The sequence below is a fragment of the Panulirus ornatus genome, chromosome 1, assembly GCF_036320965.1.
Source record: "Panulirus ornatus isolate Po-2019 chromosome 1, ASM3632096v1, whole genome shotgun sequence".
Classification (NCBI taxonomy): domain Eukaryota; kingdom Metazoa; phylum Arthropoda; class Malacostraca; order Decapoda; family Palinuridae; genus Panulirus; species Panulirus ornatus.
The window spans coordinates 23,743,815-23,771,488 of record NC_092224.1 but is presented as its reverse complement, the minus strand read 5'-3'; the positions used below and the strand labels follow the sequence as shown (position 1 = coordinate 23,771,488).

General features: G+C 39.6%; 1 protein-coding gene across 1 annotated transcript in view; it reads left to right on the top strand.

Moving 5' to 3' along the window:
• The window catches only part of bor (ATPase family AAA domain containing bor), a 68,082-nt gene extending 41,852 nt beyond the window's left edge, over window positions 1–26,230 (top strand). Inside the window, exons 10-14 of the mRNA XM_071689462.1 lie at window positions 6,724–6,816; window positions 6,988–7,139; window positions 17,360–17,527; window positions 22,420–22,618; window positions 25,366–26,230. Coding sequence (XP_071545563.1) covers window positions 6,724–6,816; window positions 6,988–7,139; window positions 17,360–17,527; window positions 22,420–22,618; window positions 25,366–25,479 — 726 coding nt within the window. The 3' untranslated portion in view covers window positions 25,480–26,230. The remainder of the gene's footprint in view (window positions 1–6,723; window positions 6,817–6,987; window positions 7,140–17,359; window positions 17,528–22,419; window positions 22,619–25,365) is intronic.
• The last annotated feature ends 1,444 nt before the right edge of the window (window positions 26,231–27,674 follow it).

The following is a 27,674-nucleotide window of genomic DNA, read 5'->3' as shown; positions in this document are numbered from 1 at the left end:
TAGGGTTAAGGGTCAAGTCAATTGGGAGGTAAGTTTGAATGGAGAAAAACTGGAGGAAGTAAAGTGTTTTAGATATCTGGGAGTGGATCTGGCAGCGGATGGAACCATGGAAGCGGAAGTGAATCATAGGGTGGGGGAGGGGGCGAAAATCCTGGGAGCCTTGAAGAATGTGTGGAAGTCGAGAACATTATCTCGGAAAGCAAAAATGGGTATCTTTGAAGGAATAGTGGTTCCAACAATGTTGTATGGTTGCGAGGCGTGGGCAATGGATAGAGTTGTGCGCAGGAGGGTGGATGTGCTGGAAATGAGATGTTTGAGGACAATGTGTGGTGTGAGGTGGTTTGATCAAGTAAGTAATGTAAGGGTAAGAGAGATGTGTGGAAATAAAAAGAGCGTGGTTGAGAGAGCAGAAGAGGGTGTTTTGAAATGGTTTGGGCACATGGAGAGAATGAGTGAGGAAAGATTGACCAAGAGGATATATGTGTCGGAGGTGAAGGGAACGAGGAGAAGTGGGAGACCAAATTGGAGGTGGAAAGATGGAGTGAAAAAGATTTTGAGTGATCGGGGCCTGAACAAGCAGGAGGGTGAAAGACAGGCAAGGAATAGAGTGAATTGGATCGATGTGGTATACCGGGGTTGACGGGATTTGGATGGACTGCATTGAGTCAGGCAGATAGCTAGTGTATAATAACTTTTTTTCCAGGCATGATTTTTAAGTAGATATATATCTACATATGTGTTAAAAGAGGCAGCTAATGGAATGTCAAACTATTATCTGGTAGAGGTAGAGGTAAAGATTTGTTGGGATTTTTGGAGAAGAGGAAATCATATGAGTGAAAAGGTAGTAGTGAAAGTGAATTTGGAAAAGAGATACGTGTGAAAAAATACCAAGAGAGATTGCATACATAATGACAAAAGATGAGAATAAAGAGACAAGGGAAGTGTGTGAGGAATGGGAGATATATAGTAAAGCTGTGCTGGGATGTACAAGAGAAATGGGTGTCACTTGGAAGGTGGGTGGTGAGCAAGTGAGAAAGGGTATTGATTGGTGAAATGACGAAGTATAGTTCTGAGTGAAAGAGAAAACAGAGGTGTTTGGGCGGTACTTATAGGGAAGAAGTGCAAATGATTGACAGATGTATAAGAGAAAGTGGGCTGAGGTCAAGAAGGTGCAAGGGTTGTAAAAGAGGTTAGAGCAGATGAGTGATGGGGTGAGCAATTATCAGTATAATTCAGGGAGAATAAGACGTATTGGATAGGGGCTAATAGTGTGGGAAAAATGAGAGGACAAATGAGAACATCAGTGAAAGGGGCAGATGGGGAAATTGTAATAGATAGTAATGAAGTGAGGAGAAGATAGAGTGAGAATTTTGAAGGATTCTTGAAGGTGTTTGAAGATAGGGCAGCAAATGAAGGGTGTTTAGGTCAAGGAGGTATGTAAAGTGAGCCATGGGAAGTAGTTTGGTGAAGAGGTGATGAGAGCCTTGCTTAAGATGAAATGTGGTGATGTGGCTGGAATAGATGGGATTACAATTGAAATTCTTAAAAAGGGGGTTACTGTGTTGTTGATTGGTCAATTAGGATTTACGATGTATTTTGCACTATAGGCTAAATAGTGGCACTGGAGTTTACTATTTATGGAGACTGTATTGTCATGGCCACCTCCTTGAGGGAGTTTCAGAATGGAACAGGCATCAGAGATATAGATAGATAGATTGTGGATCATGGTAAGGTGCCTGAGGGTAGGCAGAATGCATGTATAGTTTCTTTGTGTAAAGACATGGGCAACAAATGTAAGTGTTCAAACTACATAAGTTTGTTGGGTGTATGTGGTAAGCTGTATAAGAGAGTAGTGACTGAGAGAGTGAAGGCATGTACAAAGCACCAGACTGGGGAGGAAGAGTGTTGTTTCAGGAGTGGTAGAGGATGCATGGATCAGCTGGATGCTTTGAGGAATGTGTGTAAGAAATACTTACATAAACAGGATTCAGGATTAGTATATGGCATTAATGGATTTGAAGAAAGTGTATGATATGGTTGACTTATGTGTACAGAGGTCTTATGAATATATTGTGTAAGGGGGAAAGCTACCATAAGCAATAGGAAGTTTCTATTAGGAGTGTAAGATGTGTGTACAGATAGGAAGAGAGAAGAGTGAGTTGTTCCATGTAAAGGTTCGGCCTGCAGCAGGTTTATGTAATGTTACCATGGCTGTTTAATTTGTACAGTGATGAGGTGGTGAGGGAGGTACATGCGAGGGACTCGAAGAGTGGGGCAAGTATGCAGTTGGTAGGGGGTGAGTGGGGTCTGGGAGGCTAGTCAGAGTTAAGGGACTCGGAGAGAGGGGCGAGTATGCAGTCGTTAGGGGATGAGTGGAGTCTGGGAAGTTGTCAGAGGTGTTTGCTGATGACACAGCACTGATTCAAACTCAAATAAGAAAATGCATAACTTGGTTATTGAGTTTGGGAGAGTATGTGAAAGGAAGTTGAGAGTAAATGTGAATAAAAGAAAGGCTTAGCAGGGCAGAACATGTTAGTTAGGGTGTGAGTTTGAATAGGGAAAATTTGGAAGAAGTGATGTTTCAGACACCTGGGAGTGTACATGGCAGCATATGGAACCATAGAAGCGTAAGTGTGTCATAAAGTGGGTGAAGGGGCAAATGTTCTGGGAGTATTGGGTAATGTGTGGAAAGTTAGGTCATTATCTGGGAGGACAAAAATAGGTATATTTGAATAGTCCCAATGATGTTTGGATGTAAGGCATGGGCTATAGATGAGGATGTGTGGAGATGTTGTGTATGAAATGTTTGAGGACAGTATGTGGTGTGAGGTAGTTTGATTGAGTAAATAATAAAAGTGTAAGAGAGAGTTGTGGTATTGAGGACATTGTGGTTGAGAGATCTGGAGAGGATGTGCTGAAATGGTTTGGATATATGGAGAGAAAGAGTAAGGAAAGTTCGACATAAGTATTGGGGACAAGGAGAAAGGGAGACCAAACTAGTGATGAAAGGATGGAGTGAAAATTATTTTGAGTGATCAGGGCCTGAACATACGCAAGGGTTAAGTCCATGCATGGGATAGAGTGAATTGAAACAATGTGTTGTATAGGAGGCAACATACTGTCATTGGAATGGACCAGGGCATGGGAAGTGGTCAGGGTAAACCATGGAAATGTCTGTGGGGCTTGTTTGGGGATGGGGTGCTGTGGTATCAGTGCTTTGCATATGACTGCTAGAAAATTATGTAAGTGAATGTGGCCTTTCTTTATCTGTTCCTTGTGCTACCTTACTAACACAGGAAACAGTGCACAAGTATGAAAAAATGTTTATATAGAAAGTGTTAATGAAATGGCCTTGATGAGGGCATTCAGTTACCCGTGCCATCTCAGCTAACCTAGAAAAAAAATACATGGATGAATTCTGAAGTTTTGGAGAATTTTCTTATTGGAATTAATGCATATGTGATAGTAAATGATATAATATCATATGGTATGATATGAATAAGTGGTGTGTTGCCATCATGGGTATTTGATATTTTTTTGGTTTGGGTTATACTGCATTTGAAAAGTCATGTTTGGGTCGGGTTTATTATTAGGAAGACAGCATTGTCAAACACTTCACTTCAAGGGAGTCCACATTCCCCAGCTTCTGGAACTAGTACAGCCTAGGGCTGCAGGGGCCTCTAAAAAGAGGTTGTGTCACACCAGGGCTGTCTTAGAAAGATGGCTTTACATGAGTGAGGTGGAGAGATTGTCTTGTGATACTTGATCATTGAGAAACAGTGGAAGATACTGCAGTAACTGTCAGCAAATGTTGCTGTATTGTGTATTGTTCGCTAAATTAAGGTACATATGTGTCGAATAGAATGGTTTGAAATTGTGATTTAAGAGGACAAGGTTGAAAGTAAATGCAAATGAGATAATGAGATTTTAATGGGATGAAAGATCACAGTATGATGTTGATTTGCATGGTGAAGAATTGGAATTTGATGCTGAGTTTAGATGTTTAGGAGTAACATTCAGCATTGATGGATGTTGAAAAACTGGTTTCAATTAGAGTCCTGCAAGGGGAAAAAATGTAAGTGTACTGAAAGCTCTGATAAATGAGATACAGTTAAGCATACACTGTGCAAGAAGATTACTTGACTGGTCAGGGAGGGTGAAAGATAAGGGTTGATAGAATTCTCTTTCATCATTTGTCTTTTTGTCTTTAAAAAGCAGACCTCTAAACACCTGAAAAGCTGAGATTATTTCTTTCTTTGGTGATTGAGAAAAAGATGAGCCTAGACTGTGTAAGAAGCGTACTGGATAGGTCTGGATATGTAAAAAAATAAGGAATAGAAGTAGATAGATTGATAGTATAGTTGGAATAAGGATAGGTATGATTGTTTTCCTTTTTGTTTTTTTCATTCATGCACCTTTCTTCCCTAATGACCATGATTAGGGCATACTTTTATCCGTGCCTTGTCAAACACTAACACAGGAAAAATAAAGAATGAAGATATGAGAAAGATAAGTGATATGAAGAAATCACTCGAAAGATGCATAGATGAGAGTCATTAGGATGGTATAGCTGTATAGAACATATGGTATATGATAGGATGATAAAGAAAATATTACTGTAGATGGTACAAGAAGTAAAAGCAAAAGATATAGATATATGAAGTAAGAGTATACACTGGGAGGAAAGAAGGGCAATAATGAAACTGAAGGTAAGAAAGGCGCCTGGAGTGGATGGGATTACTGCTGAAATGGTAAAGTATGAGGAAAATGTGTGATAGAGTGGTTGCATCTGTTATGTGATTTAGCCTGAAAACAGAAGGTTGTGCCTGAGGATTGGGTGAAGGCTATTATTGTAATTTTATTCAGAGGAAAAGTTGCTAAGGATTTATGTAGCATTTGTAGGGAAATAAGTCTTTTAAGAAAGCCAGGAAAAGTATCTGTAAGAATGATTATTGATAGAGTTATGGAGGAAACTAAAAGCAGAATAAGTGATGAGCAAGTGTTTTTTAAAGAAAGTTAGGGAAAATGTGAATCAGAATTCTTTGGTAAAGATGACTGTGGAAAAATATTTAGCATAAGGTAAGAATTTGTATGCAGCTTTTATGGATGAGGAGAAAGTGTATGACAGAGTCGAGCACAATATTCTATGGGATGTATTAAGGATATATGGGATAGGGGAACAACTGTTAGATGGCATGAAAGCCTTCTGTAGAGGAGCAAATGCATTCGTGAGAGTGGATGGAGTTAAGTGAAAGTTTTGGTTTACATGTGGGTGTTGAGGTAGGGCTGTGTTATGTCACTGTGGCTTTTTGATATATCTATGAATGGAGTAATAAGAGAGATGAAAGCAAAACTAGGGAAAGAGGTTGCAGAGACAGTGTGACAATGAGGTATGGTGGATAGTGGCAAGCCTGTTAGAGGATGATATTATGTTGTTAGCTGATGGTGGAGAGGGGTTGTAGAAGGTTGTAAGTGTGTTTTATGATGTGTATAAGCATAGGCGATTGAAAGTAAATGCAAGTAAAAGTAAAGTAATGATGTTTGAAAGGAAAAAGAGTGAAAGTATAGATTATGCAAAATCATTTAGAGTGAGAAGAAAGTGTACTAGACTTTGTTTTTTACATGGGGGAGAAAGACTGAAGAGGTAAGAGAATTTAAGTATGTACTTAGGAGCTGTCTTGGGTAAGTTAGGTGATATGGAAGGAGAGATAAGGGAGAGAGCAGTACAGGGTAGAAGAGTCATTGGGTCCCTTTGTATGGAAGGGAAGAAATGATTAAGGGACAGTATTGTATAGGTGGAATGTAAGAAGAAATGAAGGAATGTATGAGAGATGTAGTATGACAGGGAATGCAAAGGAAATGAATTGTTGAGTAGTAGAGTGGGTGAAGTGTAATACTTTAAGGTGGTTTGGACATGTGGAAAGAATGCAAGACTGGGAGTTTAAAAGGAGTATTATAGCACAGTTAAAGGGATTGGTGTGAGAGGAAGACCAGCAGTAACATTGGTAAGTAGAGTGAAAGAATACTAGAGGGAGAAGAATGTTGGAAGAATGTGTGGAATAGTGTAAGCGAGGGAGACATGTAATGACAGGGATAAGTGGAGACTCTATCTGTGGCCACCTCCTTGATGAGAGTTCCCTGTGGGAACAGGCATCAGAGATATAGATAGTATTGATTCAACAGGAAAGGGATATTTCAGATGAAGTTGGCAGGATAATGATTTGGGGTTGGATGCAGTATAATCGTTTCATACATGCAAATGTAAGTCATATTTATGTGATAACACAAGGACACCTTTTTGAAGGGTTCTTAGTTTTACCAAAGATCCCCTTTTCAGGGGCTCCTACAGCCCAAGGCTTTGCTACACCAACTAGCAAGTTTTTGATGAGACTGTACTCTGTTTCGTCAACTAACAGTGGTACAACTGTGCCAAAGGTGATTTATCACTTGCTCTGTAACCTCAAACATGTGGAGTTTGTAAACACAACTGGGTTACTTTACTATGTTGGAAATTTGAAATGCTTATGTATTTGAAATTTTGTGTTGTGCTTTAATACCCTGGGTATCAGTTAAAAAATTTGTGTAAGTCCATGTGCTGTTGTACTTAATGTGTCCCATGAAAATTGGGGCTCTAGTAGATGATAAGTAAATGTATACATGAATATTTTTAGTATTGTTAGCATAAATTGACTAACTGATAATGCTAGTGATTTTGTTTTTCAGAAACTTGCAATGCATTCAGGAATGGACTATGCCATCATGACTGGGGGTGATATTGCACTGCTTGGCAAAGAATCAGTTGGTGCTATTCACAAGGTGAGCCTTTGAGATAAGAATATCTTAATAGATGAAGACTCTTTAGATGCTTATTTTGGTGTCACTGCTTTTACTTTCATCATCTCTGCCTCTTGCCCCTTTATCTCCTTTTTATTCAGTTTTGAGCAGTCATTGTATCCACATATTAATGAAATTTTTCCTGCATTACAGGTATTTGACTGGGCAGGAACATCAGGCAAAGGACTTGTACTTTTTATTGATGAAGCTGAGGGCTTCCTACGAAAACGTCATGAGAATATAAGTGAAGAGCTGCGAATGGCTATCAGTGCATTCTTGTACCGAACAGGAACTCAGACTGATAAGTAAGTTGTTCATAGTGTTATATTAACATGTATTTATCAACAAGAAATCAGAGATGGCTGTAAGTGTCAGCACACAGAATTTTTTTCACATTATGATCTGGGAGTTGTATTCAGTAGGCACTTCAATCAAGAGTATTAATGTAGGTGTTGGTAGCCAGATCTTTTACAGAAGACAGTACTAGTGGACCCTGGTTAATAATGAGGTTGCATTCCTGGAAAGTGTGACTCTAAGCAGTATGACCTTTAGAAAACCTATCTTTCCCACAGGAAATAACATTTGAGGGCTTTTACGTTCCTTGGGACCTTAGTCGAGATTATTTTATGTACTGAGTTTCTGTAATAAGAAAAATTACATTGATATGCAGTGCAGTATAGTACATGTTACGTCTATAGATGTTATTTTGTTATAAAGCACAGTGTAAATATTATGAACACCTACCAGATACAGTCATGAATCCTGCTCAAAGAAGTGGGTTAAGGTGGAAAGATGAGTGGCAGAATTAGGTGGACAGATGGGTATGATCATCTGTTAATGAGACTGTAGATAAACTTGTAGTTGATGCTGAATATTTAGACTCTTGTGGCTTGTCTTTTTGCTTCAGTTTGATTCTGAAAATTAGATTCAAAGACTATCACCTCATAATCTGCTAATACATTTCTTTTTTTCTTCTTCTTCTTCTTCTTTCAAACTTGTTCACTGTTTCCCACATTAGCATGGTAGCACCAGGAATAGACAAAGAAAAGGCCTCATTTGGTCACATCAATTTTTTTCTTGTAATGTGTAATGCTCTGAAAATGAAGCTTTCTATACACTAACAGGCCCTACAGATCTTTTTGTGATGTCCCTTGTCTGCTTCATATGCCCTTATTCAGTCCAGTGACAGTACATTGCCCTCTGTATCCTATATGGCTCCAATTTACTCTATCCATTGCACAACTTTCATCCATCTGCATGTTTAGCACTGTGCATTCAAGATCCTGTTTACTCCAACCTTTCCTCCCATATTTAATTTTCCTTTTTTTTCCTTACCCACTCCTTTTCTGACACATATGTCCTCTTAGTCAACTTCTCTCACATTCTCTCCAAATGTCCAAACCATTTCAGCACACACTTCTGAGCTAGCTCTGTCAACCATACACTTCTTATCAGACCCCTTTCTTGCCCCATCATTTCTTACTTGATCAACCTCCTCACAATATATATTGTCCTGAAACATTTAATTTGTTGCAGATTCACCCTCCTCCACACATTTTCATTTCTAGTCCATGCCTCACAACCACACAAAACTGTCAGGACTACTAAACCTTCAAATATACCCATCTTTGCAATCCTGGATAATGATGTTGCTTTCCACACATTTCTTATTGCTTCCAGGTCCTTTGTCCCCTTACCCACCATTTAACTCAACTCAGCTCCCATTGTTGCATTTGCTGTCATGCCATCTCCTAGGTCATGCCCACTCCCAGGTATCTAAAACACTTTCCATCCCCAGGTTTTCTCCATTCAGACTCTCACCCCACTATCTTGTTTCTTTGTAGCTGCAAAACCTAATAACCTTGCATTTATTCACATTTAGTCTCAACTTTCTTCTTTCACACACATTTCCAATCTAAGATACCAACTACTGATCCACATATCCTCTACCACTTTTGAAACCACACTGCTCCTCTCTAATCTGATGCTCTGTACATGCCTTCATCCTCACAATCAATACCCTCCCATACAATTTTCCAGGTATACTCAACAGACTTATGCCTTAGTAGTTGGAACGCTCACCTTTATCCCCTTTGCCTTTATACAGTGGCACTGTACATGCATTCCTCCAATCCTTAGGCACGTCACCATAATCCATACATACATTGAATATTCTTACCATCCAATCACCAACACAGTCAACCCCTACCTTAATAAATTCAAATGCAAACCCATCCAATCCCGCAGCCTTACTGGATTTCATCTTCCGCAAGGCTCTCACCTCCTCTTCTCTTTTCACCAAACCACTCTCCGATTCACTTCGCATACCACCCCAACCTAAACGCCCTGCATCTGCCACTGTATCATCAATCATGTTTAACAATCCTTCAAAATTCTCGCTCCATAACTACCTGTGATCACTTTCCCTTTTGTTTCCATCACCAATGTCCCCATTTGTTATCTTGTATTTTGCACAGAGCCACAAATTTGTTGAGTATTCCTGGAAAATTATATGTGTGGGTATTGATTGAGAGGGTGAAGGCATGTAGAGATCATCAGATTAGGGAGGAGCATTGTGGTTTCAAAAGTGCTATAGGATGTGGGGGTCAGGTGTTTGCTTTGAAGAATGTGTGTGAGAAATACGTAGAAAAACAGATGGATCTGTATGTTGCATTTATGGATCTGGAGAAGGCATATGATAGGGTTGATAGAGATGCTGTGTGGAAGGTCTTAAGAACATATGGTGTGGGAGGTAAGCTGCTAGAAGCAGTGAGAAGTTTTTATCAAGAGTGTAAGGCATGTGTATGAGTTGGAAGAGATGAGAGTGATTGGTTCCCAGTGAAGGTTGGTCTGCAGCAGGGGTGTGTGATATCCCTATGGTTGTTTAATTTTTTATGGGGGTGGTTAGGGAGGTTGATGCAAGAGTTTTGGAGAGAGGGGCAACTATGTAGTCTTTTGGGATGAGAAGTCCTGAGAAATGAGTCAGCTGTTGTCCACCAATAATACTGCACTGGTGGCTGGTTCGAGTGAGAATCTGCAGAGGTTGGTGACTGAGTTTGGAAAAGTATGTGAATGGAGAGTTGAGAATAAATGTAAATAAGAGCAAGGTTATTAGGTTCAGCAGGGTTGAGAGACAAGTCAGTTGGGATGTAAGTTTGAATGCAGAAAAATTGGTGGAAGTGAAGTGTTTTAGATATCTGGGAGTGGACGTAGCAGCAAATGGAACCATGGAAGTGAAAATGAGTCATAGGGTGGGGGAGGGGGTAAAGGTTGTGGGAGCAATGAAGAACGTGTGGAAAGAGACAACGTTATCTTGGAGAGCAAAAATTGGCATGATTGAAGGAATAGTAGTTCTAACAATATTTTATGGTTGCAAGGCATGGGCTATAAATAGGGTTGTACAGAGGAGGGTGGATGTGTTAGAAATGAAATGTTTGATGATATGTGGTGTGAGGTGGTATGATTAAGTTAGGAAAGGATAAGAGAGATTTGTGGTAATAGAAAGGGTGTGGTTGAGAGAGGAGAAGAGGGTATGTTGAAATGGTTTGGACTTATAGATAGAATGAGTGAGGAAAGGTTGACAAAGAGGATAAATGTACCAGAGGTGGAGGGAACAAGGAGAAGCGAGAGACCAAATTAGAGGTGGAAGAACAGAATGGAAAAGATTTTGAATGATCAGGGCCTGAACATACAGGAGGGTCAAAGGCAAACAAGGAATAGATTGAAGTGGAATGATGTGGTATACTGGGGTCAACTTGCTGTCATTGGACTGAACCAGGGCATGTGAAGCGTATGGGGTAAACCATGGAAAGGTGTGTGGAGACTGTATCTGGATAGGGAGCTGTGGTTTCGATGCATTGCACATGATAGCTAGAGAATGAGTGTTAGCGGATGTAGCCTTTTTTCGTCTGTTTCCTGGCGCTGCCTCGCTAACACAGGGAGTGGCATTGCTGTTTCCTGTGGGGTGGGGTGGTACTGGGAATAGATGAAAGCAAGCATGAATATGTACATGAATATATTTATGTATATATGTATATGTAGGTATATGTACTTGTATGTGAGTGGATGTGGTTTTCGTCATGTGTTTCCTGGCACTACCTCACTAACACAGGAAACGGCGATCAAGTATAATGAAGATATAGATAAGTTTTTTAAATTTGGTTAATAGTGTGAGAAAAACATTAGAACACTTAGGATGAATAGTGAAAGGGGCAAATGGAGAAGTGGTAACAGGTATTAATGAGATGAAATGTGTGTTTTTAGGGATTGTTGAATGCATTTGATGGTAGGTTGACAAATGTAGGGTGTTTGGGTTGGAAAAGTATGCAAAGTGAGAGAGGGTTGGTTTGATGAAGAAAGTAGAGGTAGTGAAAACCATGCATACAATGAAATGTTGTAAGGTGGCTGGAGTGGATGGCATTGCAGTTGAATTTCTAAAGAAAGAGGGTGACTGTGTTGTTGATTGGATAGTTAGGATTTTCATTGTATGTATGGATCATGGTGAGGTGCCTTAGGATTGGCAGAATGCATGTATAGTCCCATTGCATAAAGAATAGAGAGACAAAGTTAAGTCTTCGAACCACAGAGTTTTGATTTTGTTGAGTATACTTGGTAAGTAGCTGTGGTTTTTGTGCATTATACATGACAGCTAGAGACTGAGTGTGGATGAATGTGGCCTTTGTTCTCTTTTCCTAGCACTACCTCCTGCGCATGCGGGGGAGGGGGTTGTCATTTCATGTGTGGCGGGGTGGCGATGGGAATGAATAAAGGCAGCAAGTATGAATTATGTACATGTGTATATATGTATATGTCTGTGTATGTATATATATGTATACGTTGAAATGTATAGGTATGTATGTGTGCGTGTGTTGACGTGTATGTATATACATGTGTATGTGGGTGGGTTTGGCCATTCTTTCGTGTGTTTCCTTGCGCTACCTCGCTAATGCAGGATACAGCGACAAAGTATAATAATAAGAAAAAAAAATAATACTTGATAAGTAGTACAGCACAGTGGTGATTGGGAGGATGAAGGCATGTACAATATGTCAGAGTGGGAAGAAAGAATGTGATTTCAAAAGTGGTAGAGGATTTGTGGATAAAGTGTTTGCTTTGAAGTATGTGTTTGAGAAATACTTAAAGAAACAGAGGGATTTGTCTGTGGCATCAATGGATTAAGAGAAAGCATGAAGTAATGCTTAGGTTGCTTTCAAGGAAAATGGAGTACTAAGCAAAACAGCTGTCTGTGGCATTAATGGATTGAGAGGAAGCATGAAGTAATGCTTAGGTTGCTTTCAAGGAAAATGGAGCACTAAAGAAAACAGCTGTCTGTAGGGTTCATTATACCATTGCATATTTGGAAATGCATTCCTTATGACATTTTTTATTAGATATATACTGTATTGCATATGAGGGTTATACGTATCAATAAACCTAGATTATTGCAGTAACTTTTTTTTTTCATACTGTTCGCCATTTCCCGCATTAGCGAGGTAGCGTTAAGAACAGAGGACTGGGCCTTTGAGGGAATATCCTCACATGGCCCCCTTCTCTGTTCCTTCTTTTGGAAAATTAGAAAAAAAAGAATTATTTAATAACTAATAAACAATGTCCTGTATTATATCACAAATGACAATCATTTGATGAATAGTGACAATTGATGTAGAATGAGTGAGAGGCAGCATATGGGTGGGTCACAGTGGTGGTATGGAGGTAGGAGGCAGTGGATATCATATGGCTCTGCTCTGGCTAAAGCTAATCCATCTCTGAATCACTGAAATTATGATTTAGGTGGCAATAATAGAGGTAGTGGCAATGAAGGAGGTGGTGGTGGTGAGAGATTTTGTCGTAAGCCATGAAGAGATGATGCATTTATCTGTTTCTTTTGTTACGAGCTGGCTGCAGCACTGCCAGATACTCTTGAAATTTGATGTTTGCCCACATGATTATAGAAGAGCAACATTGTTTCAGTAAAGTGGGGGGTGATCAGAGAGGAGTGGTAACATGCAGCTCATGCTCCATGTTCAACCCATCACCACACTTGCCACCACACACCAGTGCTTCTGTTAGCCACCACGCTTAATATAAGATTATAAAGCATTTAATAATCAACTGTAGTCATGGTTACTCACCAAAAAAAGTGCTAAAGCAGCAACACATCACAATAGCAGTGGAAGATGACATGGGACAGGAGATACTGCTCCTGGGGTGAGATGGCAGGCTTTGGCTCATGCTTCATAGATCATGGTGTTTCAGATTGGAAGATGAGCATCAGTTTCAGCTTGAAGCTTTCTGAAGCAATACCCTCCAGCGGTAGTGTTAAGTGGTCTTTTGTAACCTTAAACCCAGAAGTATGCTTCTCTTCTTGAGAGATGAAAGTGTGGGATGGCAATCTTTTCCTGTATAGGCCAATTTCATTGATATTGAGCAACCTAGGGAGGGTAGTTGCCTTTCTCGATGATAGCTTTGAGGATTATGGGAAGTTCCTGGGCAGGATGTGTATCCCCACACACAACATCCCCACAAATGTGGATGCTGTACAAGTTTCTTCACTGTTTCAACTAATCAAATCAACCTCTACTATCTGTTAATATTTCTATCCCATCTCCCTCCTACAGGTGCCTTAATATCCTCATTGCTTTTAACATGCTGATAGTTGGTTTAATGGTATAATGTGTTGCATTTGATCATCTGCTTATATGCTCAGCCTGCCTTCCATTTTTCTAGCAAACTGCTACTTGAACATGTCACTTTCTTTGCTGTTAACTTCATTGTAATCATGGCAGAAGTTTTTATCTTGTCTACATTTTTATAGTGATATTGACCATTAATGTAACCAAATTGAAAGCATCACCATCTTCCAGCCACTTCAACACTCTTGACTTTACATTTAAGGAGATGCTTTTCCAAGGCACTCTACATGCAGTCCATGCTATCCCACTGAGATGATATTGGAACATAGCGAGAAAACACTGGGCAATAGGTGGCTATATCTCTTAAACTTCCATATGGCTAAGATGGCCTGACACCCTACATAGGGTACACATCCAACCATTGGTGTATGTATATCAGTCTGTACATTGACATATTCATTTTTTTTATTATTATACTTTGTCGCTGTCTCCCACATTAGAGAGGTAGCGCAAGGAAACAGATGAAAGAATGGCCCAACCCACCCACATACACATGTATATACATACACGTCCACACACGCACATATACATACCCATATATTTCAACGTATACATACATATACATACACAGACATATACATATATACACTTGTACATAATTCATACTTGCTGCCTTTATTCATTCCCGTCGCCACCCCGCCACACTTGAAATGACACCCCCTCCCCCCGCAAGTGCATGAGGTAGCACTAGGAAAAGACAACAAAGGCCACATTTTTTCACACTTAGTCTCTAGCTGTCATGTGTAATGCACTGAAACCACAGCTCCCTTTCCACATCCAGGCCCCACAAAACTTTCCATGGTTTACCCCAGATGCTTCACATGCCCTGGTTCAATCCATTGACAGCAAGTCAACCCCGGTATACCACATAGTTCCAATTCACTCTATTCCTTGCACGCCTTTCACCCTCCTGCATGTTCAGGCCCTGATCGCTCAAAATCTTTTTCACTCCATCCTTCCACCTCCAATTTGGTCTCCCACTTCTCGTTCCCTCCACCTCTGACGCATATATCCTTTTTGTCAATCTTTCCTCACTCATTCTCTCCATGTGACCAAACCATTTCAATACACCCCCTTCTGCTCTCTCAACTACACTCTTTTTATTACCACACATCTCTCTTACCCTTTCATTACTTACTCGATCAAACCACCTCACACCACATATTGTCCTCAAACATCTCATTTCCAACACATCCACCTTGACATATGTTTGTATTATGTTTATTCATTTATTGATTTATTAATCATAGGTATTACTGGAGTTTGCCTGTTTGAGGTTACCACACATTTAAAGTCACCTTTGGCATGGCTGCTTTGTCATCTGTTGGCACAATAGAGTATAGTCTTGTTAGAGAACTCACTTCATAGGAGTCCACCTTGTCCATATTACTGAGTGTAGCACATCCATGGGCTGCTGTAGCCCTTGGGAAATGGATTCTGAGGTAAACATGAAAACAGACATATTTTTATGTATACATATATGAAATATAGCCAGATGCGTGGGCTTAATTATATAAATGAAAATCAAGAAAATCAGTGATTACAGTTTTTGACATGTCTACTCAAAGTTCATAGATATGTGTTTTTTATTTTCCATTTTTCAGAAAGCTTTGTAAAAGTAAGAGAACTTTGAAATGAGGCAAAGAATAGCTTTTCAGGTTAATTTAGAAAAAAGATCTACAGTTATTGTTTGCTGATGATACAGCGCTGGTGGCTGATTCATGTGAGAAACTGCAGAAGCTGGTCACTGAGTTTGGTAAAGTGTGTGAAAGAAGAAGAGTAAATGTGAATAAGAGCAAGGTTATTAGGTACAGTAGGGTTGAGGGTCAAGTCAGTTGGGAGGTAAGTTTGAATGGAGAAAAACTGGAAGAAGTAAAGTGTTTTAGATATCTGTGAGTGGATCTGGCAGCGGATGGAACCATGGAAGTGGATGTGAATCATAGGGTGGGGGAGGGGGCGAAAATCCTGGGAGCCTTGAAGAATGTGTGGAAGTCGAGAACATTATCTCGGAAAGCAAAAATGGCTATGTTTGAAGGAATAGTGGTTCCAACAATGTTGTATGGTTGCGAGGCGTGGGCTATGGATAGAGTTGTGCGCAGGAGGGTGGATGTGCTGGAAATGAGATGTTTGAGGACAATGTGTGGTGTGAGATGGTTTGATCGAGTAAGTAATGTAAGGGTAAGAGAGATGTGTGGAAATAAAAAGAGCGTGGTTGAGAGAGCAGAAGAGGGTGTTTTGAAATGGTTTGGGCACATGGAGAGAATGAGTGAGGAAAGATTGACCAAGAGGATATATGTGTCGGAGGTGGAGGGAACGAGGAGAAGTGGGAGACCAAATTGGAGGTGGAAAGATGGAGTGAAAAAGATTTTGAGTGATCAGGGCCTGAACATGCAGGAGGGTGAAAGGCGGGCAAGGAATAGAGTGAATTGGATCGATGTGGTATACCGGGGTTGACGTGCTGTCAGTGGATTGAATCAGGGCATGTGAAGCGTATGGGGTAAACCATGGAAAGCTGTGTGGGGCCTGGATGTGGAAAGGGAGCTGTGGTTTCGGGCATTATTGCATGACAGCTAGAGACTGAGTGTGAACGAATGAGGCCTTTGTTGTCTTTTCCTAGCGCTACCCCGCACACATGAGGGGGGGGGGGGGATGGTATTCCATGTGTGGCGAGGTGGCGATGGGAATGAATAAAGGCAGACAGTGTGAATTGTGTGCATGGGTATATATGTATGTGTCTGTGTGTGTATATATATGTGTACATTGAGATGTATAGGTATGTATATTTGCGTGTGTGGACGTGTGTATATATAAATGTGTATGAGGGTGGGTTGGGCCATTTCTTTCATCTGTTTCCTTGCGCTACCTCGCAAATGCGGGAGACAGCGACAAAGCAAAATAAATAAATAAATGAAATAGTACTCTTTCTATTAGGAATAGTTCTCAAGGTTAGGTCAATCTCTCTTACCTCTGTTTCAGAGTTTATATATGCCAGTTCCACAACACCAGTTGCAAATGGAGTGATGCAAATCTGAAGCATTTTAGGGAAAAAAAATGAACTCATCCATGTTTTGATATACATGAAGGGCATCTTGCTGAGTAGTGGTAGGAGCAGAGGGGATAGAAATCTTCCCCTCATGTATTTTTTTCTGGAGGAAGGAGCCATGCCAAGAAATTTTCTTCATGGATCAGCCAAATGTTCTACATGCTACCTCTCTTATTTGGGAAATCTATACACCTCATTACCATACAACCATTAAATCTTACACAGCTTTTAAAATGAATGCTTTTTAACAAAACTTGCAAAAGCATAATTCACATTTTTGCTCATGGACCAGAGCAAATGCCACATGAACACTTAGCTGTAACCAGGATTCTGCTTTTAACATGTTAGCAATGATCATTCTTTGTATTGCAGCACAAATGTTTCATATACAACTAGAAAAAGGTATTTAATAATGCTCTCATTAACTGAATACTTCTTTCAAATGTTCCTGACTCGTGTGAACTCACTGATAGCTACTTGTTAGCTGGTGCATATTCAACCTCCTGAAGAGCATAGCCAAGCAATTTTTGTTCTTGCAAAGATCATGGGTTTTAGAGCTCATACCAGTGTGTGTACATCTGCTAGATTTGAGGGTTTTTAATGACCCTTGAATATTTGTTGGAAAGCTTTTTCATGTTGGATTAACTGTCATTCAGCAGAAAATAATGACATCATTAGGTATATCATCATTAGGTATGTGATTAACTGGTAGTTGACATTTGTGCGTATGTGCATACTGAAGAACTTCAATTATTGAATTTGGAAATAAAGATTTTTTTTATTCACACAGGTTTATGATGGTATTGGCTTCCAATACTCCTGAGGTGCTTGATTTTGCTGTAGTTGATCGTGTCCATGAGCCTGTAGAGTTTCCTCTCCCTACAGAGGTGGAACGAGAGCGTTTGGTTAGACTTTATTTTGAGAAGTATATTCTCTTACCTGCTTCTGAAGGAAAGAGGTGAGTGTCAGAACAACTTACAGTAAATTCGGAGAATTGTTTTATATTTAGTACTGTATTATTCAGTAAAATATTTTGTGGTATTGCAGTGAAATTTATTAAAAAAGGGGGTGACTGTGTTGTTGATGAAGTGCCTGAGGATTGGTGTAATGCATGTATATTGCCATTGTACAAAGGCAAAGGGGATAAAGGTGAGTCTTCAAATTACAGAAGTATAAGTTTGTTAAGTATTCCTGGGAAATTATATGGGAGGGTATTGATTGAGAGGGTAAAGGCATGTACGGAGCATCAGATTGGGGAAGAGCAGTGTAGTTTCAGAAGTGGTAGAGGATGTGTGGATCAGGTGTTTGCTTTGAAGAATGTATGTGAGAAATACTTAGATAAACAGAAGGATTTGTATGTAGCATTTATGGATCTGGAGAAGGCATATGATAGGGTTGATAGAGATGCTTTGTGGAAGGTATTAAGAGTATATGGTGTGGGAGTTAAGTTGCTAGAAGCAGTGAAAAGTTTTTACCAAGGATGTAAGGCATGTGTATGAGTAGGAAGAGAGGAACGTGATTGGTTCCCAGTGAATGTCGATTTGCAGCAGGGGTGCGTGATGTCTCCATGGTCATTTGATTTGTTTATGGATGGGGTGGTTAGGGAGGTGAATGCAAGAATTTTGGAGAGAGGGGCAAGTATGCCATCTGTTGTGGATTAGAGGGCTTTGGAAGTGAGTCAGTTGTTGTTCGCTGATGATACAGGGCTGGTGGCTGATTTGGGTGAGAAACTACAGAAGTTGGTGACTGAGTTTGATAAAGTGTGTGAGAAAGCTGAGAGTAAATGTGAATAAGAGCAAGGTTATTAGGATCACTAGGGTTGAGGGACAAGTAAATTGGGAGGTAAGTTTGAATGGAGAAAAACAGAAGGAAGTGAAATGTTTTAGACATCTGGGAGTGGTTTTAGCAGCAGATTACAGTAATGCCACTTTATTATAACAATCTTATGAAAAATATGTAAGGGGCCATGGCAGAAAAACCATTATCATACTGAATAGCATCAATATGATACTGGTCTTTACCTGAGTATCAAAATACTGCTACTGCACTACCACATAAAAAGAAAGCATTTAGATAGAAGCATGTAACAATATAACAATACATGAAAGTAAAAAAAAATATACATAACTCCATCTGTCTTTGTCTTAGCATTAGGTTTACAGTTGTGTGATCCCATCTCTTAAACATTCTCTTTTGTCCTAAAACTTCTTTGATTTTTGTATCTTTGCATTAAGTATGTCCTTTGTCATTTTATTCCATTCATCCACCACTCTGATACAATATAGTACTTCTTTACGGTTTTTAACAAGTTTCTTTATTATTTTCATTGTACGTCCTATGGTTGCTTTATCCCTTCTTCACTTGAAGAACTGTTGAAGATCTGTGAAAAGTTAAAGGTTGTGATTAAGTCACCCCTCACTCTTATCTCCTTTAGTGTAGACATATGTAAAGTCTTTAACCTCTCTTCTGGATTCTGCTACCATCTTTGTTGCCCTATTTTGGACCTTCTCTGTTAGTTCTTTGCTCTTTTGTTTGGTGTGCCATCAGTGGGAAGACTGTGTTTACAGGATGTCACATTCCCTCCTGCATAGATAGATGGTATTGCATTCGATGTAGTGGTTATTTCAGAGTCTTGTAGGGTGTTGTCAAACATTATAATAATGAAGCTTTTTTTTCACTGCAAAGAAAATTTCAACATTGCATTCAGTATTATTAGAGATTCATTTGATGGCAGTCAAATGGCACCTTTTTTTGGTGCCATCCTCTGGACCTTCTCTATTGATCCTTTATACTTTTTAAAGTCTATTGACTGAATTTGAGTAGTAATGGTGGTTGGTAGCCAGCCATATTACCTATACTACCCGCCTGGTATTGCAAGGGTTAGTGACAGCTGTGTGGTGAGCTAGCATTTCAGTGGTTATCAAGTTGCACTTCTTTAAGCATGGTAGCTTTCTTTTCTCTCTCTGCCTCACCCTCATGTGGATTGCTGGCATTCTCCAAAACATACAATCTCACCTTTTCACACAACACTTGACAACACTTTATTCACACAACTCATTCTTTGTAACTTTAGCTTTTTCTCTGGTGAGTGGTGTGTGCTAACCCTGCTTTTTGGCAGAATGTTAGGGGCAGTAGATAGAAGTAGTAAGTCGGGATATTAGGTAGAAACGTTAAGTAGAAGTAGTAGGTAGGAACATCAGGCAAGAGCATTAGGTAGAAATAGTAGGTTGGAACTTTAGGCAGAAACATAAAATGGACACATTAGATAGATTGATAGAAGTATTCAGAAGGAACATTAGGTAGGCACCTCTGAAAACAGTTCACCAGAGTTTGTCCTCTGCCAGTGGCCTGTTAAGGGCAAGTCGTTAAAGGCTTAAAAGTGGCACTGGAGTTCACTAGTAATGGAGACTTTGTCATGGCCATCTCCTTGAGGGAGTTCCCAGAGAAAACAGGCATTAGAGGTATAGATATAGATAGTTTCAACTTTTTGCATACACTTTGTTAACATTGTGCATCACATTTCCCTGTCAGTATACTTGAATGTAATTCTGATATTTGCTGGTAAACAGTTTGTCACCTTTACAGCTCTCTTAAGATAGGGTTGTGGTATTGACTCCCAAGTCCTCTCTCACAGATTCCTCCAACTTATTCCTGTTAAATAATCTTCAGTGTGTCCCATCCTCAATTACTTGGGTTGAGTGTGTGTGTGTGTGTGTGTGTGTGTGTGTGTGTGTGTGTGTGTGTGTGTGTGTGTGTGTGTGTGTGTGCAGACAACCATACTAGGCATCACACAGATATATACATGACATTTAACCACTCTTGGCATCCATCAATAGGAAGTCCACAGACATGCTAAAAACTTTCAAAACACTCTTGTACCAGTTTTGAATGGGAGAAGAGAATTTCTCAACATCCTCTACAGAAAGTCAGTGTACTCCACACTGAAGAAGGCCTCACCTGCTTGGCCTCCCACTTTTTTAAAGCAAACATAACGCAACTAAAAATCACTCAAAACAGGGCTCTTATAGTATTCATAAGCTGCTTAGCTACCACAAGCAGCATCTTGTATGATATTTATCACATGCTTAGTGAACTTAAGGTATTTCCAGTTCAATCTCATCTAATGCTGGGTACCAATGCAGTGCAGCAGCAGCAGCAGCAGCCTCTGACCATACAAGCCATTTCATAACCTCTCACCAATACCTATGCTGAAGGAAAAAGCTCAATCCAGCTACCTTTACTCATAGATTCCCCAACCATCCAGAAAACACCACCTAGGCAAAACACACTCACACCAGTATGACCTAACAGATACAAAATAATGTCCTAAACCCAGTCTTGATCTCCTTTCCATCATGCATATACCTATCTGAAACTGCACTGTTTGATCAGATGTTAGTTACAGTTGCACATATATGCTATGGTTACCACCCATCTCTTCAGAAATATAAACATCTAATCAACATATTACAGAACCCTTCATCCCCAGGATGGAACTTCCACACTGAAAATATCAAACTCTTTCTCAGCTGCATTTCACTTACCCATTTCAGACAAACATACATACAATACCTCAATACTTCATGACTTTTGAGCCCAGTTTGCTGGACATGGCTGACTTCCTGAGTGCTACAGAAGCCTCAGAAGGGGTCTTAGGGTTGCAAGGTTCAAGGTTTAAGCTTAATAGAGCACTGTATATGAATGTAACATACAACCTCACCTATACCGATATTATTCCCTTACTATTTGAAGAATTTCAGTATATGGCTGCTCACTAACACTGGCCAGCTTGATAACCAGTGAAAAGCCAAGAATTCCACTAGTTGCAGTAATAAGCATCCAAGGAAGATACTTATGTTAAGTTGATCAAATGATCTCTGGTAACAAAAGTTGACAGATCCCCTTTTCTTTGTGCCATTTGCAACTAAGTTGGTGAGTTCATCATTTCTTACATCAAAGCAGTTTACAAGATTTATTTGACATGTCAGAAGCAGTGTATTAGAAAGCTATTTTTGACCAAGTGTTAGCCTGAGTCAGATCGTCATTTGCCATTAGTTGTTGGTAACCAGTGATTTTCATGATAGCTAAAGTCAAAAGGTGTGAAAGTCAGTGTTTGGCAAATTAAATAGAACAATATGAAATACTTGATCTGAAGATTTATATTGATTGAATGGATCAGAAGTATGACATAAATGATTTAGATGGCAGATTAATTGTTCTGCCAGGTTTGTCTGATCATCCTGCTATCAATCAGCCTTGTTAATAATAAAATGATTGAATGAAAGAACTGGCCAATTCTGTTGTAAGAGGTAACACAACGGATTTGAAAAAGAATGTGGCTCACATTATTGTCTGTTGTATTCAGGGTATACACTTTACCCCCTGTAGACCAATTTATTATAATTTTATTTTGATTATATAACCCAAGGACCCCTTTAATGGGGGTTCCTGCTACAATCAGTAGCACAGAAATGATGGACTCCTTTGGGGTGAGAAGTTCAACAAGACAGTGATTCAACTTCACCAAAGGAGACTTTCCACTCATGGTATAACCCTACGCAGTTAGAATCCAGTTGCGCTTGATTTCAGATATTCAAAGCCTTCCAGTAAGGTTTGTCATAGAAGGTAGGGAAATTGATATTTAAGGCGAGGGGCTTCATTTTTTATAAAATTGGAGTCATTTGTAACAACAAAGTAAGCAGATCAAGACTCCTGATCCCATACTAACGGGTTAAGGCTGTGACAGCAAGTATGAGAATGGGACAGTAAAAGAGAAACCAAATAAAATGAGTGGAAGAATGTTTGCTGTAGACGCATTCCAAAACTCATATATGACTTGTGTATTTGCAGGAGATTAAAAGTAGCAGATTTTGACTATAGTGCAGCTTGTACAACCGTCGCTAAAATAACTGAAGGTATGTCTGGCCGAGAAATCACCAACTTGGCTTTAGATTGGCAGATGACTACATATGCATCCCTGGAGGGAGTTTTCTCTGAAGACATTATGCTACATAGAGCAGAAGCAGCAGTTCAACATAAGAAACATAAGGTAAGTATAACTATTGTGTTTTTACCCATTCCTCCTCTTTTTCTTCAACCTCCACTGCCTCCAGCAACAACAACAGGTGGTAACAAAAAAATATGGGAGAAAACCATGCATTTATTAAAGTAAGCCTGCTTGAGCTTTAACAGGATAGAACGAAAGCAAAATCCTACCTTAAAATCTTAATGCACTATCCCTTCCTTTGTTTCACTTCAAATTTTAGGGCCTGATATGAGAAAAACGAACTGATTTATATATTTTTCCCAGTGTTCATTTGTTAGGTCCCAGAAGTGATGAAAACAGATTTTGAAGGTAACTTGTGCCATCTATATGCAATTAAACTTTTTCCCACACCAGTATTACATCTAGTTTTAAGTTTTATTCCACTTATCTTAATAACTGTATTCTTTTTTATTTTAAGTAGATATTTGTGATTTTTTTTTTTTTTTTTTTTTTTTTTTATACTCTGTCGCTGTCTCCCGCGTTTGCGGGGTAGCGCAAGGAAACAGACGAAAGAAATGGCCCAACCCCCCCCCCATACACATGTACATACACACGTCCACACACGCAAATATACATACCTACACAGCTTTCCTTGGTTTACCCCGGACGCTTCACATGCCTTGATTCAATCCACTGACAGCACGTCAACCCCTGTATACCACATCGCTCCAATTCACTCTATTCCTTGCCCTCCTTTCACCCTCCTGCATGTTCAGGCCCCGATCACTCAAAATCCTTTTCACTCCATCTTTCCACCTCCAATTTGGTCTCCCTCTTCTCCTCGTTCCCTCCACCTCCGACACATATATCCTCTTGGTCAATCTTTCCTCACTCATTCTCTCCATGTGCCCAAACCATTTCAAAACACCCTCTTCTGCTCTCTCAACCACGCTCTTTTTATTTCCACACATCTCTCTTACCCTTACGTTACTCACTCGATCAAACCACCTCACACCACACATTGTCCTCAAACATCTCATTTCCAGCACATCCATCCTCCTGCGCACAACTCTATCCATAGCCCACGCCTCGCAACCATACAACATTGTTGGAACTACTATTCCTTCAAACATACCCATTTTTGCTTTCCGGGATAATGTTCTCGACTTCCACACATTTTTCAAGGCTCCCAAAATTTTCGCCCCCTCCCCCACCCTATGATCCACTTCCGCTTCCATGGTTCCATCCGCTGACAGATCCACTCCCAGATATCTAAAACACTTCACTTCCTCCAGTTTTTCTCCATTCAAACTCACCTCCCAATTGACTTGACCCTCAACCCTACTGTACCTAATAACCTTGCTCTTATTCACATTTACTCTTAACTTTCTTCTTCCACACACTTTACCAAACTCCGTCACCAGCTTCTGCAGTTTCTCACATGAATCCGCCACCAGCGCTGTATCATCAGCGAACAACAACTGACTCACTTCCCAAGCTCTCTCATCCCCAACAGACTTCATACTTGCCCCTCTTTCCAAGACTCTTGCATTTACCTCCCTAACAACCCCATCCATAAACAAATTAAACAACCATGGAGACATCACACACCCCTGCCGCAAACCTACATTCACTGAGAACCAATCACTTTCCTCTCTTCCTACACGTACACATGCCTTACATCCTCGATAAAAACTTTTCACTGCTTCTAACAACTTGCCTCCCATACCATATATTCTTAATACCTTCCACAGAGCATCTCTATCAACTCTATCATATGCCTTCTCCAGATCCATAAATGCTACATACAAATCCATTTGCTTTTCTAAGTATTTCTCACATACATTCTTCAAAGCAAACACCTGATCCACACATCCTCTACCACTTCTGAAACCACACTGCTCTTCCCCAATCTGATGCTCTGTACATGCCTTCACCCTCTCAATCAATACCCTCCCATATAATTTACCAGGAATACTCAACAAACTTATACCTCTGTAATTTGAGCACTCACTCTTATCCCCTTTGCCTTTGTACAATGGCACTATGCACGCATTCCGCCAATCCTCAGGCACCTCACCATGAGTCATACATACATTAAATAACCTTACCAACCAGTCAACAATACAGTCACCCCCTTTTTTAATAAATTCCACTGCAATACCATCCAAACCTGCTGCCTTGCCGGCTTTCATCTTCCGCAAAGCTTTTACTACCTCTTCTCTGTTTACCAAATCATTTTCCCTAACCCTCTCACTTTGCACACCACCTCGACCCAAACACCCTATATCTGCCACTCTGTCATCAGACACATTCAACAAACCTTCAAAATACTCATTCCATCTCCTTCTCACATCACCACTACTTGTTATCACCTCCCCATTTACGCCCTTCACTGAAGTTCCCATTTGCTCCCTTGTCTTACGCACCCTATTTACCTCCTTCCAGAACATCTTTTTATTCTCCCTAAAATTTACTGATAGTCTCTCACCCCAACTCTCATTTGCCCTTTTTTTCACCTCTTGCACCTTTCTCTTGACCTCCTGTGATTAATGTTAATAAATCTCTCATGTTCTTAAACCAACACTCAGAAATTTTAAAACATAGAAAGTCATTGTTTGGTCTTTGACACTTGAACGGATGGGGATGGCTGGTAACAAATTTGATTGAAAGATCCCATATGTGCCACATTGTCCTTCATGGAAAAAGGAAAGCATGACTAAGTTTATTTTCAAAGTGATATTGATGAATTTTGTGGTTTGTTTTTCTCAGACTTACAGCTATTGAAGATAGCCTTAATTGTGTTGCAGGTTTCTTGGCGAAGTGCTCATGAAGACAAGAAAACAATGTTCAGTGCTGCAGTCATAGCAGGTGTAAAAGCAGCAGCATCTGCTCCTTCACAGAAAAATGATAGTGTTAGCTGAGAGGAAAACACAAAACTAGGAACAAAGTTATCGTGTACAGAAATTTAGAATGGTCATCCTCATGCCTGAAGAAATGCCAGATACAACATAGTGCATTTAATACAGGATAGCTCATTTGAAAAATCACAACATAAGTCATTTAGTTGCTTCCTGGTAAGACAGTGTAGAAAATTTAATACACAAGAAAGAACTTTTTATTTTTGGGTATCAGATTATTCTTGCTGTTAAGCATGGTATAGTAATGTGATATACCTCAAAGCAGTTTTGTAGGATAATTTTTGGTGCACATTTTTGTAGATGAGAAAGTGGCAAGAAATTGTTTTTAGCTATAACAAAATTTTTACTGAATTTTCAGTGAAACATTGTGCTTCAGACTTTTTTATTACAAGTATCTGAATTGTTCTTTCACACAGATAAAACATCTACTAATGAGATCCCTTTGTTTCTGCCCTTGAGGTGGTTAGTGCAAAGAATATGCAATACCATTCCAGAATACCATAATCATTTATCATTGATATTATATTTCTCGAAAATTGGCCCTCATTTTCTCAGTTTGAATTTTGTGTCATAATATATAAAGAAATAGTTTTATGAAAGTAAGCAGAACTCTGTTGTATAAATGCATTTTTGCTTATTAATTAACAAGAATTTATTTGATATTTTTGTAGATTCTTGTAATAAAGTTTTTTATAGTTTATGTTAGATAATGTAAATGATTGTACAGATGGTTAAAGTAAAATGTTGATACATACTTGTGTTACTATCGCTATGCATAAGATTTTTGTGAGGTTTTGGTGGTCTCAGAATGACTTTATCATAATGTTTATATTTATTCATACTTTTTATTCCAGTATGCTTGTGTTTTACGAGGTGAATTATACATGTGATTGCCAATTGCAGCTTTAGCCTTAATTTGTATTCTTCTTAGTGCCTACAGCATTCTTTTCTTACGTTATTGACTTTTTTTTTATGTATGTGTTTATCCATTTATATGATTCTATCTCTAATGCATCTTTACCTTCGCAACTCAGTACTTCTCTTCAAATGCAACTTGCACCATCTCCCTCACACCTTCTTGGTCTTCTCAAAAAAAAAAAATCTTACTTTTCTTTTCTCTCCAAGGATGCTGGCCTTCATCCCCTTACTTCAGTCTGTTGCTTGTGTTTTACAGGGTGAATTATACATTTACATTTTATTTTTATTATACTTTGTCGTTGTATCCCGCATTAGCGAGGTAGTGCAAGGAAATAGACGAAAGAATGGCTCAACCCACATACACATGTATATACATACACGTCCACACACGCACATATACATACCTATACATTTCAACGTATACATATATATACATACGCATTGTAGTGCTAGGAAAAAACAACAAAGGCCACATTCGTCCACACTTAGTCTCTAGCTGTCGTGTATAATGCACCAAAATAACAGCTCCCTTTCCACATCCAGGCCCCACAAAACTTTCCATGGTTTTACCCCAGATGCTTCACATGCCCTGGTTCAATCCAATGACAGCACGTTGACCCCGGTATACCACATCGTTCCAATTCACTCTGTTCCTTGCACGCCTTTCACCCTCCTGCATGTTCAGGCCCCGATCGCTTAAAATCTTTTTCACTCCATATTTCCACCTCCAGTTTGGTCTCCCACTTCTCCTCGTTCCCTCCACCTCAGACACATATATCCTCTTGGTCAATATTTCCTCACTCATTCTCTCCATGTGACCAAACCATTTCAAAACACCCTCTTCTGCTCTCTCAACCACACTCTTTTTATTACCATACATCTCTCTTACCCTTTCATTACTTACTCGATCAAACCACCTCACACCATATATTGTCCTCAAACATCTCATTTCCAACACATCCACCCTCCTCTGCACAACTCTATCCATAGCCCATGGGAAATTTTAGTAGATGGGAATAATCAGGCTATTCAGTGACTGTATGTTCCAGGGTGAGGTGTCTAAGAACAAGTAGGGTGCATGTTGAGGGACCTTATCTAAAGGAATGGGGAACAACAGTGATTACTCAAAAACCCAATTGAAATGAGCTGGCATTAGCCAAAATAAAAGTAGAAGGCAGTGAGATACACAGAGCACCTTGTTAGGGGGGAGCTGTATGCTTAAGAAGAAGGAAAGCATGTGTGGACCAGTTATTTACTTTGAGAAATTTATATGATAAACA